Source organism: Jaculus jaculus, chromosome 4 (genome assembly GCF_020740685.1).
Source record: "Jaculus jaculus isolate mJacJac1 chromosome 4, mJacJac1.mat.Y.cur, whole genome shotgun sequence".
Taxonomy (NCBI): domain Eukaryota; kingdom Metazoa; phylum Chordata; class Mammalia; order Rodentia; family Dipodidae; genus Jaculus; species Jaculus jaculus.
Genome location: NC_059105.1, coordinates 61,115,827 through 61,132,051, shown reverse-complemented (window position 1 = coordinate 61,132,051; position 16,225 = coordinate 61,115,827). Strand labels below are relative to the sequence as shown.

Genomic DNA, 16,225 nt, shown 5'->3' with positions numbered 1-16,225 from the left:
AATTGGCGAACCAGGGCCTCAGCCATTAAAATCAAATCCCAGATGCTTGGGCCACCTAGTGGGCATGTCTGACCTTGCACTTGCCTCACCTTTGTGCATCTGGCTTAAGGGGGATCTGGAGAGTCAAACGTGTTAGGCTTTGCAGGTAGGTGCCTTAACGGCTAAGCCATCTCTCTAGCCCCATACTCTGACTTTCTATAAAACTAACCGGCATGAAGTAGGAATCTAGTTTTTTAAAAAGTTTTTCCAAACTGCCAGGTATTCTTTACAAAATACCTATAGAATAATCAACTCCAAATTCCCTTATTCCAATGAATCAAATGCAAGTAGACTAATTAGAAAATGTAACTGATGTGTTGATTACAAACCTCAAAGACTTTAGATAGCCATAGAAAAAAAGTCACACTTTCCCATGACTCAATTTCTTCTTGAGCCTAATTCAGCTTGTTGACAAAACACAACAGAGAATTAAGCCTGATGAGGTTTTCTCACTCATTTCAGATTTAAGCTCATTGAATGCTGAACCTTCACCAGGTGACCTGCAACTTCCTGGGCGCTCTGGAGAGAAACAGCTGCTCTTAGAGATCCTCTCACCCAAGCTGGCCCTTGCTAAGGGGTCAGCAACATCGTGGACCTCAGCACAGTCATCTCTAGTGCTGGGAGGCTTGATTCCCACTCCAGGTCTGGGCAACAATTCCATTCACCTTCATTCTGACATGAAGACCCCTCTGTTAACGTCTATCAGGCATGAGGAAAACTGTACATGTCCCTCATGTTCCTGAGGAACTTTACAAAATCTGCACACACCGGTCCTGTCTTCCCTGACATGGCCACCTTGCATCCTCTTCCCTGTCACGGTGCCTGAGGGGACTTTTCACTTACCCCCACCAACACCCAACTACCACCAGTTATGGACACTTGAGTCAGTGGACAACGTGAAGAAGACTTGCTTACATTGCATGCATTATTCTGTCTAGTTAGTCTAAGCTTGTGAGTATGTGTGTAAATTTTATAATATTTATTAAAAACTTTATCCTCAGGTTCTTATTCTTTGAGAAAATTCTGGGTTTTCTGAGAATAACAAAGGCTTTAATATCTGAATTTTGTTTTTCAATGCAGGATCTGACCTACAAACTTGAATTGCATCTGGTTTTCATGGAGTGGAATCATTTTTCCAAAAAGGTACTTTTGAGTACTTCAGACAGTATACTCAATAGATTTTGAGCAGGTGAGAAACACTCATCAGATTTGGGAGCAATAAAATTCATGGCTGAGCCGGGCGTGGTGGCGCACACAGGAGGCAGAGGTAGAAGGATCACCGTGAGTTCAAGCCCACCCTAAGACTCCATAGTGAATTCCAGGTCAGCCTGGTCTAGAATGAGACCCCACCTTGAAAAACCAAAAAAAAAAAAAAAAAAGGCCACATCTGATAATGTAAACATGCAGATTAACATTGAAATAAGTTATTCTTCAAAAATATCCAAGCCCAACAGACTACCATTTTTTAATGTGACAGTGAGAGAGGGGGGGTCGGGGAGGATTGGCCGACCAGGGCCTCCAGCCACTGCAATCAAAATTCACACATGTGCACCCCCTGTGCGCAGGTGCAGCCTTGTGCGCTTACGTCTGAAGGGACCAAACTGACGCCATGACAGGCTTCATTCAGTAAGGTGCCACCCTAACTAGGCCTAAGTTCCAGTTTCCTGGAGAGGTAAACAAGACTTCTGAGAAAGGGAGGGCTGATAATCAACAGTGATCCTGACAAGTGGCCGAAAAAGATAATGGCCCGGGGCTGAGTCAGTTCCTGGAGACATGTCCCTTTTGCACCTTCTTGCCCCAACCAATCAGACATGCACAACTGTAATTACTGCTTGCCTAGCCAATCATGTTTAAAAATTACCTAAGCCCGCCAAAATTCCTCTAGCTGTGCTTAAAGGGAGCCTGCGAGCTCCTCTCAGGGTCGCCATACCCCCTGAGAGTGACTACTCCCCACACCGCTGAAGGAGTGCTAAAGCAGCCCCTGACAGGTGGATGACCAACGCCAAACTGACTCATTATCAGGCTCTTCTTCTCAACCCCCACCCCACCACTGGTTCAATTTGCCGCCAGTCAGGCCCTCAATCCTGCAATGCTGCTACCTGATCCGGATCTGGACAGCCCTATACATGACTGCTCGGAGATCTTGAGCAGTACACAAGGGCCCCCGACCAGATCTCAAGGATGTTCCCCTTACAGGGGCAGAGCGGACCTGTTATACAGATGGAAGCAACTTCCTTAAGGATGGTGTCTGGCATGCAGGAGCTGCAGTGACAACAAAGAAACAACTGTATGGTCAGAAGCCCTCCCTCCAGGTACGTCTGCCCAGAAATCTGAGTTAATATCCCTGACCAAGGCCTTGCAACCAGGCCAAGGAAAGAGACTTAATATCTATGCTGATGGCCACTATGCTTTTTCAATGGTACATGTTCATGGGGCCATTTATAAAGAAAGGGGACTATTGGCAGCAAAAGGAAAAACCACTAAAAATAAACAGGAGATTTTGGACCTCCTGCAGGCTATATGGCTCCCCAAATAGATAGCAATCATGCACTTCCCTGGTCACCAGAAAGGGGAGGATCCTACTTCTGAAGGGAACAACAGGGCTGACAAGGCGGCGCGAGAGGCAGCCCTCCAGGTCGCTACCACCCTGGTGGCAAAACTGCCTCCAATGGTGGTGCCAACCTTGCCAGAGACACCAAACTACACTGATTCTGAACCACGGAGGATTAAGACCTGCCTGGCAGCCTATAAGGAACAAGGATGTTGTAAGACTCCTGACGGAAGGATTGTCCTCCCATCGGACTTTGCTAGCCAACTCATCAGACAAATACACCAGAGCACTCATCTAGGACAAGAGAAGATTGAGGACTTACTTAGACGGGCCCACCTTAAAGTGTTTGACTTGAGACAAAAGGCAGCAGAGGCCATAGCCCGAAGCCATGCCTGTTGCCTAGTAAATGAAAAAGTGGAGTTTCTCAGTCAGGAATCAGGGAAAGAGGAACCCAACCAGGAGTAAATTGGGAACTTGACTTTACAGAGATAAAACCTGGTTTATATGGACACAGGTATTTACTAATATTTATAGACACCTTTTCAAGATGGACCGAGGCTTTTCCAACTAAGATGAGATGACCACAATTGTGGCCAAGAAACTTTTAGATGACATCATTCCAAGGTATGGTTACCTGTTTTTTGGGGGGTCAGACAATGGACCAGCCTTCATCTCACAGGTAACCCAGGCTATAGTTAAAATTGTGGGGACAAATTGGAAACTTCATTGTGTGGGTCGTCCCCAGAGTTCAGGACAGGTAGAAAGGATAAATCAGACCCTAAAGGAGACCCTAACTAAATTAACCCTTGAAACTGGTGGTGACTAGGTGTCTCTCCTTCTCTTTGCCCTCTTCTGAGTCTGAAACTTCCCATATACCATGGGACTGGACCCTTTTGAAATCATGTATGCAAGGCCCCCACCCTTGTTGCCCAATATCAAAGCAGAAATGTTAACTGAATTTGATGATGAAAGATTCCTCTCCTCCCTACAAGCTTTATTTCAGGTGCAAGAACACCTCTGGCTTCAGCTGCAGGCCATCTATGAGAAGGCACCTCCTCCTCCACCCCACAGGTTCAGGCCGGGGGATCTAGTGCATGTGCCATTTTGTGCATCTGGCTTTACATGGGTACTTAGAGAACTGAACCTGGGTCCTTAGGCTTTGCTGGCAAGCACCTTAACCACTGAGCCATCTCTCCAGCCCACATATTTCTTGTTTAAGTAATTTTGTTGATTATTAATTTGCAAGGACAGAGAGAGAGAGAGAGAGAGAGAGCATGTGCATTCGCCAAGGGTCTCTTGCCACTGCAAATGAGCTCCAGGTGCATGCTCCACTCTATATACTTGGCTTTATGTGGGTAATAAGGAATTGAACCCTGGGCCATCAGGCTTTGCAAGCAAGTGCCTTTAACCATTGAACCATCTCTCCAGCCCAACACAAACCTATTTCTTTAATGCATAGATGCTAAATAAAATTATCCCTTATTAAAACAAGATATAAGTATTATGAAGCTGCTGTTATGTATAAGGGTTTGTCATGACATTTACTTTAAAATGTCATAGCTAGCCTACTTAACTCAGTCCTTGGTCTTCAGACCCAGCCTACTATGTTCCTAGCATATAAAAGACATGTTACTATCTCTTTGAGACAATTCTAAAGGCAAAAATAGGAATCTTTCCTAAGTATAATAAAATATCATTAAGGTATTAAAGCAGCTTTTAATTGCTTGATAACTCCTGGTCTTTGAAGAGAGTTGCTACCGAGGGGCTAGACATTTAACTTTGAAGAGTTTAGATTGACAGTGACCATTAATTTTAATATTATTGTGTATTTTTTTCCAGCTAATTTCTCTCAAACAGCCACCAGGCTGAACAGAACCTAAAAGCTGGGCACAAATCACCAAGATGTACCAACCAAGCCAGAGGCTCCCTGGTGCTGCCTATGAGCTGCCAGGACTGGGGAGATGAGGTGGGCTGCTCTGGGCTGGATTCCTCAGGCCCACTGGGGTGATGGAAGAATCTGGAGGCCCAGCAAGGCAAACTCCTGCCAAGAACAGCCCAGCAACCCTGAGGTAGGATCTGTCCTAGCTCCAGGAGTTAAGGGTGCTGGCTTCTCAGATCCTCTCTGGTTGTTTATTTGCTTCCTGGTCTCCTGTGGAGGGCTCAGGGCCATTGTCGGTACTGCAGTCCACTAGGCAATGCTGAAGACCTGCTCCTTAATGGTGAAGAGAAGGGGAGACTAGACCTCGAGCTCCTCTCTTCTACTTAAGCTGTGTGACAGTGCACTAGTCACTCAGCGCCTTCGTTAAGTACGCAGGGCTGGGATGGATCTCTAAGGTCCTGATCAGCTTAAAGAATCTATGTTTCCAACATGAGGCAAAGTAAGGAGGAAACTGATCTAAAGGAAATAAACTCTCACTTGTAAACAAGTTACTTCATAGGTAGAAGAATCATGAAGACAGCTGTTCTGTCCACGATTGCCCAAGTTCAATTACAGATAAACTCAACTTCATTGCACTCTCGGTCTTGACTCTATATGAAAAATCGAAAGTAACTTACTGGTGATTCAATGTCCTCTAAGAGTAAAACCGAACAGCGTTCACATTTCAACAGAGTCTGGGCCCGATGCATTATTTTCTTGACAATTTTCTCCAGATCAGTCTGTTCTTCAAAGAGGTCATTAACCACCTCTAGCAAAGCCTGGGGAACAGGAGATGGGCATTTTTAGGTGGATATAAGACTGAAAAACATCAGCTTTTCCTCTCTCAAAATCCCATACAGTGTTTGTTCTAATACCATAAAGATTTTGTGTAACCAATTTTCAAAGTACTTATCATTATAGTTTTAGCATGGTTCTGTCATTTTGTTTTATAGCACACTCTTAAATGGAAAGATAACTGCAGAGTCAAGCCTGCCTGTAGAACGGGGACCATATAGTCATTTGCTATAGGCATTTTCCTCCACTACAGTGGTTTTTCTGCAATAAGACTAGGTACAAACCGAATATTTTATAAATAACAAGTACTTAAATTTCTCCAGAGCACATTTATTTCAGAAAATTGCAAAGCAGCCTTTCTTCACTATCAGGAAGAAATAACTTCATGGTCAAACTTGAGACTTATTTTCACTAAAACATACCTCACAGACTTCTGGAAGAATTATAGAGGTGAATGTTAAGTAAGGTTCAAAAAATTTATATAAAATTGGCACACTAATCTTTTTACACAAGAAAAGGAAATACTGCCTCACCCCCAACTATCCAGGAGAAAATTTAGATATTACTATATACCTCAGGAAAGAAAACATCATTAAAATTTCTGTTAAAAATGGCAGACTGAAAAGCACATATATTTAATGAAAGAACTTAAACTGTAACCCAGACACTGTGTTCTCATTTAAAAATTAAATTGTAATAGCCTGTCACTTTCTCCACCTGAAATCACTTGCAATTTATGCTTTGAAATAAAATTTGTTTGGAATTTTTAATGGCAAGATTTTTTTCCAGAGTATGAAGAATAACAGGCTATGTACAGGTGGATAGAAATGATGCTTCTCCCAGAGTAATCATAGAATTACACAGCCAGTGAACTGGCCAGTGCTTTATTCAGGAGAATTAAGGCATTCTATGATGGGTCTGACCTCTTACTAAAGGAGCTCATGAATCTTCAAATTCATGTCTATTCATTGTGGTGCTTATCGACTTTGATTTTCTGCTTTGGTAATGAAGTTGATTTGTCCAGAAATCATATGAAACCAACTGTTTTCTCTGAGTCTATTCAGGTAGAAAAGCACTGGGATGAGTTAAGGGATCCATGAAATGAACCTGGTTTACTGAAACAGTGAAAGGGGAGCAATGTTTCTGGGTGCTGTTCCCCCGAGGAAAGACCGTGACTGTGGCTAAGGGCCATCTTGCTCTGTGATTCCAAAGCACAAAGAAACACAGCAGAACATAAAGCTTGACTCATTGACATTTGGACTTCAAACTGCTGATAACTTTATGTTCAAATGCCATGTTAAAAGCAAAACAATCATCTGGATAATTTCAAGCAAATTCCCTGTTCTTAAAGGGGAAATGTCTCCTTCCTTAATCATCCACATTATTTCTTCAGATGGATCATATTAACTGAGCAATTATTTAACTTTTCAATTCGTTGTGACTGCTTGGAGAGCCTCTGGGACCACTCCACAAGAACATTTCTCCCAGGAGAAAAACTAATGCTCCTCGAGTCTTGCACTGACAAATAATCTTATGGTAATTTTATTCTTTCTAATTAAAAATTGCTGCTTTATTAACAAGTGATGAAAGTTTCACAAATAACAATGTAGAATAGGACAAAAGAAGGAGAAAATCTAGGAAGATAAGCAATTTAACAAACTGTGGAAACAGTTCAAACAGCTGAAAATAACCTGCTTCTAATGTCACTTATCTTGAAGGAACAGGTGTCTTTGTTCTAATGCCCTTCTGCTCCAGGGCTCATCCTTGGGTCTTTCTACTTCTCTTAACTATAAACACCATCTTTAACACTTTAATGTCTTTTTTATATTTTATTTTATTTTTATTTATTTATTGGACAGAGAGAAAGAGAGGGGGAGAGAGAGAGAGAGAGAGAGAGAGAGAGAGAATGGGTGCACCAGGGCCTCCAAACACTGCAAACAAACTCCAGATGCATGCGCCTCCTTGTGCATCTGGCTTACGTGGGTCCTGGGAAATTGAGCCTGGGTCCTTTAGCTTTGCAGGCAAAAACTTTAATTGCTAAGCCATCCCTCCGGCCCACACTTTAACGTCTTGAAGAACCATCCATTTGCTGATGTGCATCTTAATCTCTAGTCCTAATATTTACTCCCCAAAATTTGGACCTTAGTATCTAATTGTTTGCTTTCCAAATGCACGAACCACAGCCTCTTTTGCTTAATTTCCATGTTCACAAGCCCCATATACTTCACCACCATTTTGAGGGAAGTTTCTTATTTCTCACTGCCCCAGTGTCAGCTAGCTCATCCTTTGACTTCAGTAAAGTCTTTTGTCACTCCTCTCCCTGCCTTTAATCTCTTCCTCTTTCTTTCCACCTCCCCAGCCCATCTTGTCTTTAAGGAGGCCTGGCTGACCTCTCTTCATAAGTGAACTGGAGGCTGGAGAGATGGATCAGTGATAAGGACTCTTACTGAGCAAGCATGATGGCCTGAGGAGGCCCAAGACTACCTGAATTTGAATGTTTAGAACCCACATTAAACCAGCTGGGTGTGTCCATGCACACCTGCAACCCCAGTCCTATAGGAGAGTAGAGAGCTGAGAATCTTTGGAGCTGGCATCGAAAAATAAGGGGGGAGGCCTGGAGAGATGACTTAGCAGTTAAGGTGCTTGCCTGTGAAGCCTAAGGATGCAGGTTTGATTCCCCAGCACCCATATAAGCACAAGGTGGCACATGCGTCTGGAGTTTGTTTGCAGTGGCTTAGAGGCCCTGGTGTGCCCATTTTCCCTCCCTCTCTCTTTCTCTCTCTCTCTTAAATAAATAAGTAAAAGGAAGCTCTGAGACCAGTAAGAGATTCCAGCTCAAGTAAGAATGGGCTACAGAATGATGGAGCCACTGTAAGCAAATGAGTCCTGCCCCATAGGCAAAGACTAATAAAACGAGTTGCCCTTAAGGAGTTGATAATGTATTTGGAGAAGATGGCCATCATTAAATGTCATCATATGTCATAATAGATACCCACCATAGAACAAGGAAAACAGTAAGTGGAGAAGGGAAGTAACTGGAAAGCCTAGCTGAATCCTGATGGATATGCCAGGTGGATGGCAGAAGACAGATATGTAGAAATGAGGCATTGAAGGCAGAGAATTATGGTAAAAAGTGTGATGAAGGGGCTAAAGAAATAGTCAGAAGTTAAGGCACTTGCCTGCAAAGCCTAAGGACCTGGGTTCAATTCCCCAGTACCCATGGCTAGAGGCCCTGGCATGCCCATTCTCTCTTTTTCTCTCCCTGTCTCTATCTTTCTCTCTCTCATAAATAAATAAAATATTTTTAAGTGTAATGAGGTGAATCGAACACATGTTTTAGAAAGGATCATTTTGCTGGGGTACCAAACAGAAGATGAACATAAGAGCCAAATCAGAAAATGGCTGTTTATGTCATGTTTAGGAGTCTGTGTCATCAATGGTGTTTATTTGATTACTGTGAAAGTCATTTATCACAATGTTTAATGAATGGAATTTTAATTCATTTGATTACCAGAGTAGCTGAAAGGTTCAAACCGTTTTGAATATTTTCATAGTAAATGTATTTCTAAGTCAGACAATAATCTTCATGCATATTATAGAGTGAGCCTAATATAATTTTATCTCCATTTGATTACTTAACACATTGTGAGCATCAGGGTTTGTTTCACTACTTGACTCTGTAACTCCTAGAGGTATATAAGACCACTGTCTCCTGTGATCCTTTATGATTCTATAAAGTGCTTGCATGAGTGTCCTGAATACCTTACAGTTCTCTCCCAGAAAATCTTTCAATTGAAAAACAAGATCTGGAAGGTGGTATGAAGTCATATTTGTCACATACTGTGCTTCTGAAGGGAACTAAATTGTAAAAACATCCCCAAATTGTGTTATTGTTTCAAAGCTACAAGGGATATATCGGATGTCATGGAGTATAGACATAAGAGTAATTTCCCTCTTAAAAGAAACCAGTCTATTCCCAGGAACAACAACAGAGAAGCTGTATCCCCTTCCTTCCATCTGAGCTTATTGCTTAGGGATATCTTTGACCATGGCCTTGTAGGATTGCACAAATGAAAATGATTCCCAGACTCTACAATGATCGTTTACTACTTTTAGAAGATGCGATACACCGGATGCTATAGCACACACCTTTAATCCACCTTTAATCACTTGGGAGGCTGAGGTAGGAGGATCACTGTGAGTTTGAGATCAGCCTAAGACTACACAGTGAATTCTAGGGCAGCCTGGGTCAGAGTGAGACCCAACCTGGAGAAACCAAGCCCACCCCCAAAGAGAAGGCCCCAAGAACAGATTGAGGATGGTGGTGGAAATGTCTACTCACCCTGCTTCTTTCGTACTCTTTCCTCGAGGCAGCAAAGAGCTGGGCATTAGATATGGCAATTCCACAGAATGGAAGATACATCTGCATAACCTGGGACAAAGAGAGCATTTAAGAACATTACAGCATCAATACCTGGACAAACGCTCACCAGTCCTTCCTCATTAGCCACGAGAGCTGGGCAGCGCATTGTTGTATTAATATCTTAACTTCAAAGAGACGTTTTTTACAGAGTTAACTCCAAGATGGAAGAGGTGGCATAACTGGGAAGTTCACAGTGATGACAACATGGAGTAAAGCTGCACATTATAACAGCCATGGCACAGGAACTGTGTCCAATATATCTTGTATTCTTATAGTGCAAAAAGAAAACATGGGGGAGTGAACTGGGATTTGAGGTATGCGCACTCACACCTGGAGGCAGCTAGAATATGAGTGAATCCCTTTGTACATGAATGTCTGTGACAGGGCTCTTGGATTGGCCTGACAGCTACCAGACTTAAGCATGATGGTTGACATGGGCCCAGCAGGAACCCAGGAGCCAGAGGACCTAGTAGCCTTCTGAGAACAGCTCTACTGTGCCCACGGTGGGGTAGAAATAATTAGGTATAAATATGCACAAGGATAGTTCTGCAGAAACGTGTCTGAGGAAATGCTGGGAACTTCTGACAGAGGGAGGGAGAAAGGATGTGAGAATGACTACAGTGCCCTGGGAAGAGATACACAGCAAAAAACATGGAGCAGATCCAGATATCAGCTGCAGAGGGCAGTGCATTGCTCACCATGCAGATCTCTCTCTCTCCTCTCCTCTCTCTCTGCCTCTCTCTTTTCTTTCTCTCTCTCCCTCTGCCCCTCTCACACACAGGAACACATGCCTGGAGTAAAGGATGATTTTGCAGAGGACTTGAGGAAAATTAAAGGCGAAGCACAATTCTCACCCCCTATCATTTATTTCCTACTAAAATCCTGCTTAGCCACATTCAGTTGTGACCTAGATCCCTAAACAGACTTCACAGTTTCATACATACATACTGAAGTTACGACCTCACTCTTGAGGAAGAGAAAAAATGCAATGGGCTGGGAACTGAGAAGTACAAAAATCAGATGCCTTTGGAGCAAACTCAATCAGCGAATTTTCACATGTTGCCTTCTGGAAACAGATGTTACTTCTGTTCTCTTTTCTTACCTTTCTTTACTGCTCTTCCCATGACTTAGAAAGTTTGTCCAGAGCCAACATAAGCCTGTTGACATAAAGCTTTCAGAGATTCTTCCAGAACTTCCCTGCCTTTCACCAAGAAGGGAATAGTCAACATCACCCACACACAAAGAACACCATTTCATTGTAGTTTTCTTTCTTTCTTGACTTTTTGTCTAACAACCTTGAATTTTTTTAATAAAATATTTTATTTATTTATTTGAGAGAAAGGCAGATAGAGAAAGAGAATGGGCACACCAGGGCCTCCAGCCACTGCAACAAACACCAGATGCATGCACTACCTTGGTGCATCTGGCTTACATGGGGACTGCAGAATTGAACTTGGGTCCTTCGGCTTTGCAGGCAAGTGCTTTAACTGCCTAGCCATCTCTCTGGCCCAACAATCTTGAATTTGCAAGTAAGAATTCTATTAACTATGTGATTTTTGTGGATCACATACTGTACTTTCCAGAAAGGACATGTCAGACTCGAAGAATTAGTTCTTTAACCTACCCCGCTGTGTTTGAGATAAAGTCCTTTTCTGTTCCATCTTGACAGATGAATGAGACTGTCACAACCTCAGCAAAAGCCACTCCACAATCATCCTCCATTTTAAACATCTAGCAAATAATCACGCTCATGAAATTTGCTCCTATAAGCATTACAAATCCATCATATTGCAAACTCATATTCTTCGGCAGAGATAAAACACAACAAAACTTGGCTAATTCAAACTCATCATGAAGGATTTAACATGACATTTTTGAATGGCACGAGGCTCTCAGGCTGCCTTGTTTTGTTGACTCTGCTTTGTCAAGCTGATGCTTCCACGACAGCACCCAAACAAAAGCAAATGGCAAAACTCACATCCTATCCACTTGTAATCCGCAGATCCACTCAATTTAACAACAGTTGCCTGACTGCCCTGTCCCGTCAGACATCGGGCTACCAACGCTGCATGCGCAATAAACTGCCTCTCACTGTTGCTCCTCTGCGGCTTTGCACGAGCTTTCACTCTATTCACGAGATGCTGGAAACCAGCTCAAATGCCCTTAATAGCTGGGCTAGGTAGCAAGTCGGCTATGAGCAGGCTTGAAGTTCATTGAGGATGGACCTCTTCCTTCACTAGCAGCACCTGGTAAAACCACAAACTGAGACTGCAGGATTTTGGTTCCTAGTTAGAAGAAGGGAATCTGAGTTATATTTCTGGTGCTGGGTGACGCTGTGGCCTGCCCGAAGGATCGTAAGATTGCTGTCTTGCTAGAGGCTTGCTGGCATACAACAAAGATGGGCTATTGTCCAAACGGACCTGTCAATTACTCACAGAAAAAAATGGGTCTGTTGCCAGGCGTGGTGGCACACACCTTTAATCCCAGCACTCGGGAGGCAGAGGTAGGAGGATTGCCATGAGTTCAAGGCCACCCTGAGACTACATAGTGAGTTCCAGGTCAGCCTGGACTAGAGTGAGACCCTACCTTGAAAAACCAAAAAATGAAAGTAAAAATTAAAAAAGGGTCTGTCAGTCACTGTGGTAGTTTAAATGTATGTCCCCAATAGACTCAGGTGTTTAATTAAAACTTGAATTTCTGGCCACTGGGCTGGAAGAGGTGTGTTTGGGGGCGGATCTGGTTTTTAGCACAAAGGTGTGCACAGAAATCTGAGCTTCGGGCTGGAGAGATGGCTTAGCAGTTAAGCGCTTGCCTGTGAAGCCTAAGGACCCCAGTTTGAGGCTCGGTTCCCCAGGTCCCACATTAGCCAGATGCACAAGGGGGCGCACGCGTCTGGAGTTCGTTTGCAGAGGCTGGAAGCCCTGGCTCGCCAATTCTCTCTCTCTCCCTCTGTCTGTCTTTCTCTCTGTGTCTGTCACTCTCAAATAAATAAATAAAAAATGAACAAAAAATATTAAAAAAAAAAAAAAAAAAGAAATCTGAGCTTGGCCCCTGCGGCTTGTGCTTGCGTGTAGTGCTTGCTGCTGGTGGTTTCTGTCTGCTTGGGCCTGGGAGAGGAGGCCAGTCTCTCCTGCCCTTATGGAACTTCCCCTGAATCTGTAAGCCTGCAATAAATCCCATTCCTCCAATAAACTGCATCTGTTTGGAAGTGCATCCCAGCACTGTGGAACTGACTACAGTAGTCACTGGCAGAAAAATGCCCCTCAGTTTCTTTTCGACATTGTTTCTGCATTTGGTAATTATTTGTACTTTCCCCATCTCCACCAAAGGCTTAACTGAATTATACAAAACACTAATATAATATAGAAAGATAATCCCAAACTTGGGATATATTTCAACTTTATGATAGTGTAAAAGCTCTATACTTTAATATACTATAATTTGTTGTTTTTTTTAATATTTTCTTTACTTATTTTGAGGGGAGAAAGAGGCAGATAGAGTACAAACTGCAGATATATGTGCCGCTCTCTGCATCTGGCTTTGCGTGGGTATTGGGGAATTGAACCTGGGTCCTTAGGGTTTGGAGGCAAGTTCCTTAGCTGCTGAGCCATCTCTCCAGCCCCAGGTAGAACTACTTGCTAGCAGTCTCTTAGCCAGTGCTCGTGGGACACTGGGAAGAAGCAGTAAGCAGAAGCTCCTAGTTGGCCCATGAACACAAGGATAAATGACCAACCTCCTGCAGTAGACTATGCTGCTCAGATAAGACATGTGGTAGGTGAGGCATACTAAATGCCTTTGGGACTTAAAAGTCTTCAATTTACAATGACTTTCAGATGTAACTCCATCGTCAATCAAGGAACATCTATCTATCTGTTTGCTGACCTATAATATAACTGTGGATGGAGACAACAGTTTATGCTTTCATGATTCATTGCACTTGAGTGATACCCTTTATTAATCCAGGGACTGCCGCACACTGTTGGCCCTGCACTTTAACATTTAAGGCCACTACAGGTACTGATATGAGAATATGACTTACAGAATTTATAAATAAATGGATAAGGGATTCAGGTAAATTTCTTTTTTTGAAAACAGCAAAAAACAAAAAGCCAAAAGTATAATAGAATTTAAAAAAAAAAATCTTTTCAGTTCTAAACCAAGATAAAGCAAAATGAAAAACAACTAAAAATCATAAACACCCAATAAGAATCAATGTTCTACTCCAGTCTGCTCTTCTTAAAGTCCTTCCTTTCTTTTTTTTTTTTTTAAACTAATTTGGCCTTCACCATCTAGTTTCTGAATGCCAGAAGGTCTAAAGAGCATTAATGACTGAGAAGCTAATGAGTCTGCCCACTCTTGTGTGGCACTTTCCAGCTTGAAAGCACTTTGTGAACGCTGGCTAATTAATCTTTACAACATCTCACTCAGAAAGGGAGTTAAACTGAAAATCATTAAACAGTGTAAAAAGTCACTTTGGCCCAGGAAACTCATGAAAATATCATTAATAAGCATGAAATCTGAGCACTGGACTGTCCATCAATGTATGAAAGCAAGGCTTTTCAGACTTGTGAACCACAGAGAAAGGCGATTAGAGCCCCATGGTCCCACTGGTCTTTAAGGGTTATGCGTCATTACAGAGTGCGGCAGGTGTGCCCTGGGGATTTCCAGGGGTCCTGGGGCCAGGTCCTTTACAGAGCACCCCCTCCTGGAGGGCAACACCGCTTGAAAAGCTGCACCCTTGTCAGCAGAGGGACTAGGGGTGGCGAGAAGCTTCCCGGTTCCAGGCAGCACCTCCTTCCTCTACAGATGCTGAAAGCCACACTCACAGTTCCTCCTGACCTCAGGCAGGGGGGTGAGGCAAGGTTTCCCTGGGTCAGGCCCTCTCCTTTGAAGCTGGAGATGCTTGACGAGAGCTGTAATTCAAATGCGAAAGAAACTCTTCAAGTCCGCAAGTTGGAAAATAGTATATCAAAATATGAAAGCAGTCACACCATCTGCATGCAATGAAGCATGTAAAGCCTTTTTAGGAACAGAATCTTGCAAAACAATGGAATAAAAATGAGTTTGGAGATTTCCAAAGGTTCCAAAGGAAATCCCTGCTCCCAGAGATTAATTCCTTCACTGCACACACTGTGGCCTCTGTACAGATCCGAAAAGACAATAGCTGGGGCTTTTATTTCAACACGTAGAATCATCAGTGGGTCTTGTTAGTTCACATCCGACTAGACTACATACAATATATAATATCCCACAGCAAAGTATACCTTTTTCTATGATGATGTACACTCTTCAAAAAAGGGGACTTCCAAAAGATACACAGAAATGAGATTCACTTTAAAAAATAGCATAGACTATAAAATCAAAATCCATGTCTGCTAAGAAATAACAATAAAGGATGGGTAGGGCTTCATTCACAAAAGACAAAAGAAAACAAACTCAGACAGGAGAAGCTTTGGTTTTATGAGACAGAATTAAAGGCAAGATAAAGGAGCAGAGACTCAGCAAGGAACTAGAACTCGGGGCACAGCTGACGAGGAAGCAGCTCGTGGTGGGCTTCACTGAGCCACTTTTGGAGCAGAACTTACTCTGAGGGACCCTCGTCGTTCTTTGGATTTCCCTTGTCAGGACAGGGACATGTAAGGGCACCTCCTCCTGTCCTTGCATATTAAAAGTGGGACCAGGGCTGGAGAGTTGGCTTAGCAGTTAAGGCTTTGCCTGCAAAGTCAAAGGGCTCAGGTTCGATTTCCCAGGACTCCCGTAAGCACAAGACAGTGCATGTGTCTGGAGTTTGTATGCAGAGGCTAGAGGCCCTGGTGCACCCATTCTCTCTCTCTCTCTCTCTCTCTCTCTTCTCTCTCAAATGAAAATAAAATATTTTTAAAAATAAAAAATTAAAAGTGGGACCAGAATAAGTACCTTCAATTCTTATCACCCCCTTCTAACCAACTAGTGTTGGCTAAAATACCCCCAAGAGGCCAGGCTTCTCTGGAGGAAGGCTGGCTGCAGGTAGCTGGGGAAGGAAGCCTACAATATCACACACTCTCTCGGACTCTGCAGGGCTCGGCTCGGCTGACCAGTCCTGAAGGTACCAGTCCCAGCAGCCTCGTTGCCACCTGGCTCCCACCTCTGCAACTTTAGAAACATAATCTTCTCACATCAGAGACTGTTCTAGATTTTCCACCCTTTTATTCAGATACTCCATTGAAGGAAACTCCTGAAGGAGCACACTGGGGAGCCTTATTCTTTGTAGAATCACTTGTAGTTGTCATAAGCATGATGAACATTTTGAAGTACATCATTCAAGTATTCTCTCTTTCATATAAACCAAATAGTTCGCTCTTATATATGTAATTTTACCTACTCTTTTTTTTTCACTTTTAACAAGGTGGCTATGACTTGTTATGACCAATTTCTATGGATGCAAAATATCCTATTGCAAGGTTCGTAAAAGGAAAAAATTATAGTGAAATAAAGTAGATTAGTAGCTGCCCTTGCTAGC

At 42.9% G+C, this 16,225-nt stretch overlaps 1 protein-coding gene across 1 annotated transcript in view; it reads right to left on the bottom strand.

Annotated features, from left to right (window-relative positions):
• The window catches only part of Pde11a (phosphodiesterase 11A), a 419,014-nt gene that overhangs the window by 272,647 nt on the left and 130,142 nt on the right, over positions 1-16,225 (bottom strand). The window contains exons 3-4 of the mRNA XM_045146663.1: positions 9,646-9,735; positions 5,147-5,287 (exon numbers count right to left, since the gene is read on the bottom strand). Coding sequence (XP_045002598.1) covers positions 5,147-5,287; positions 9,646-9,735 — 231 coding nt within the window. The remainder of the gene's footprint in view (positions 1-5,146; positions 5,288-9,645; positions 9,736-16,225) is intronic.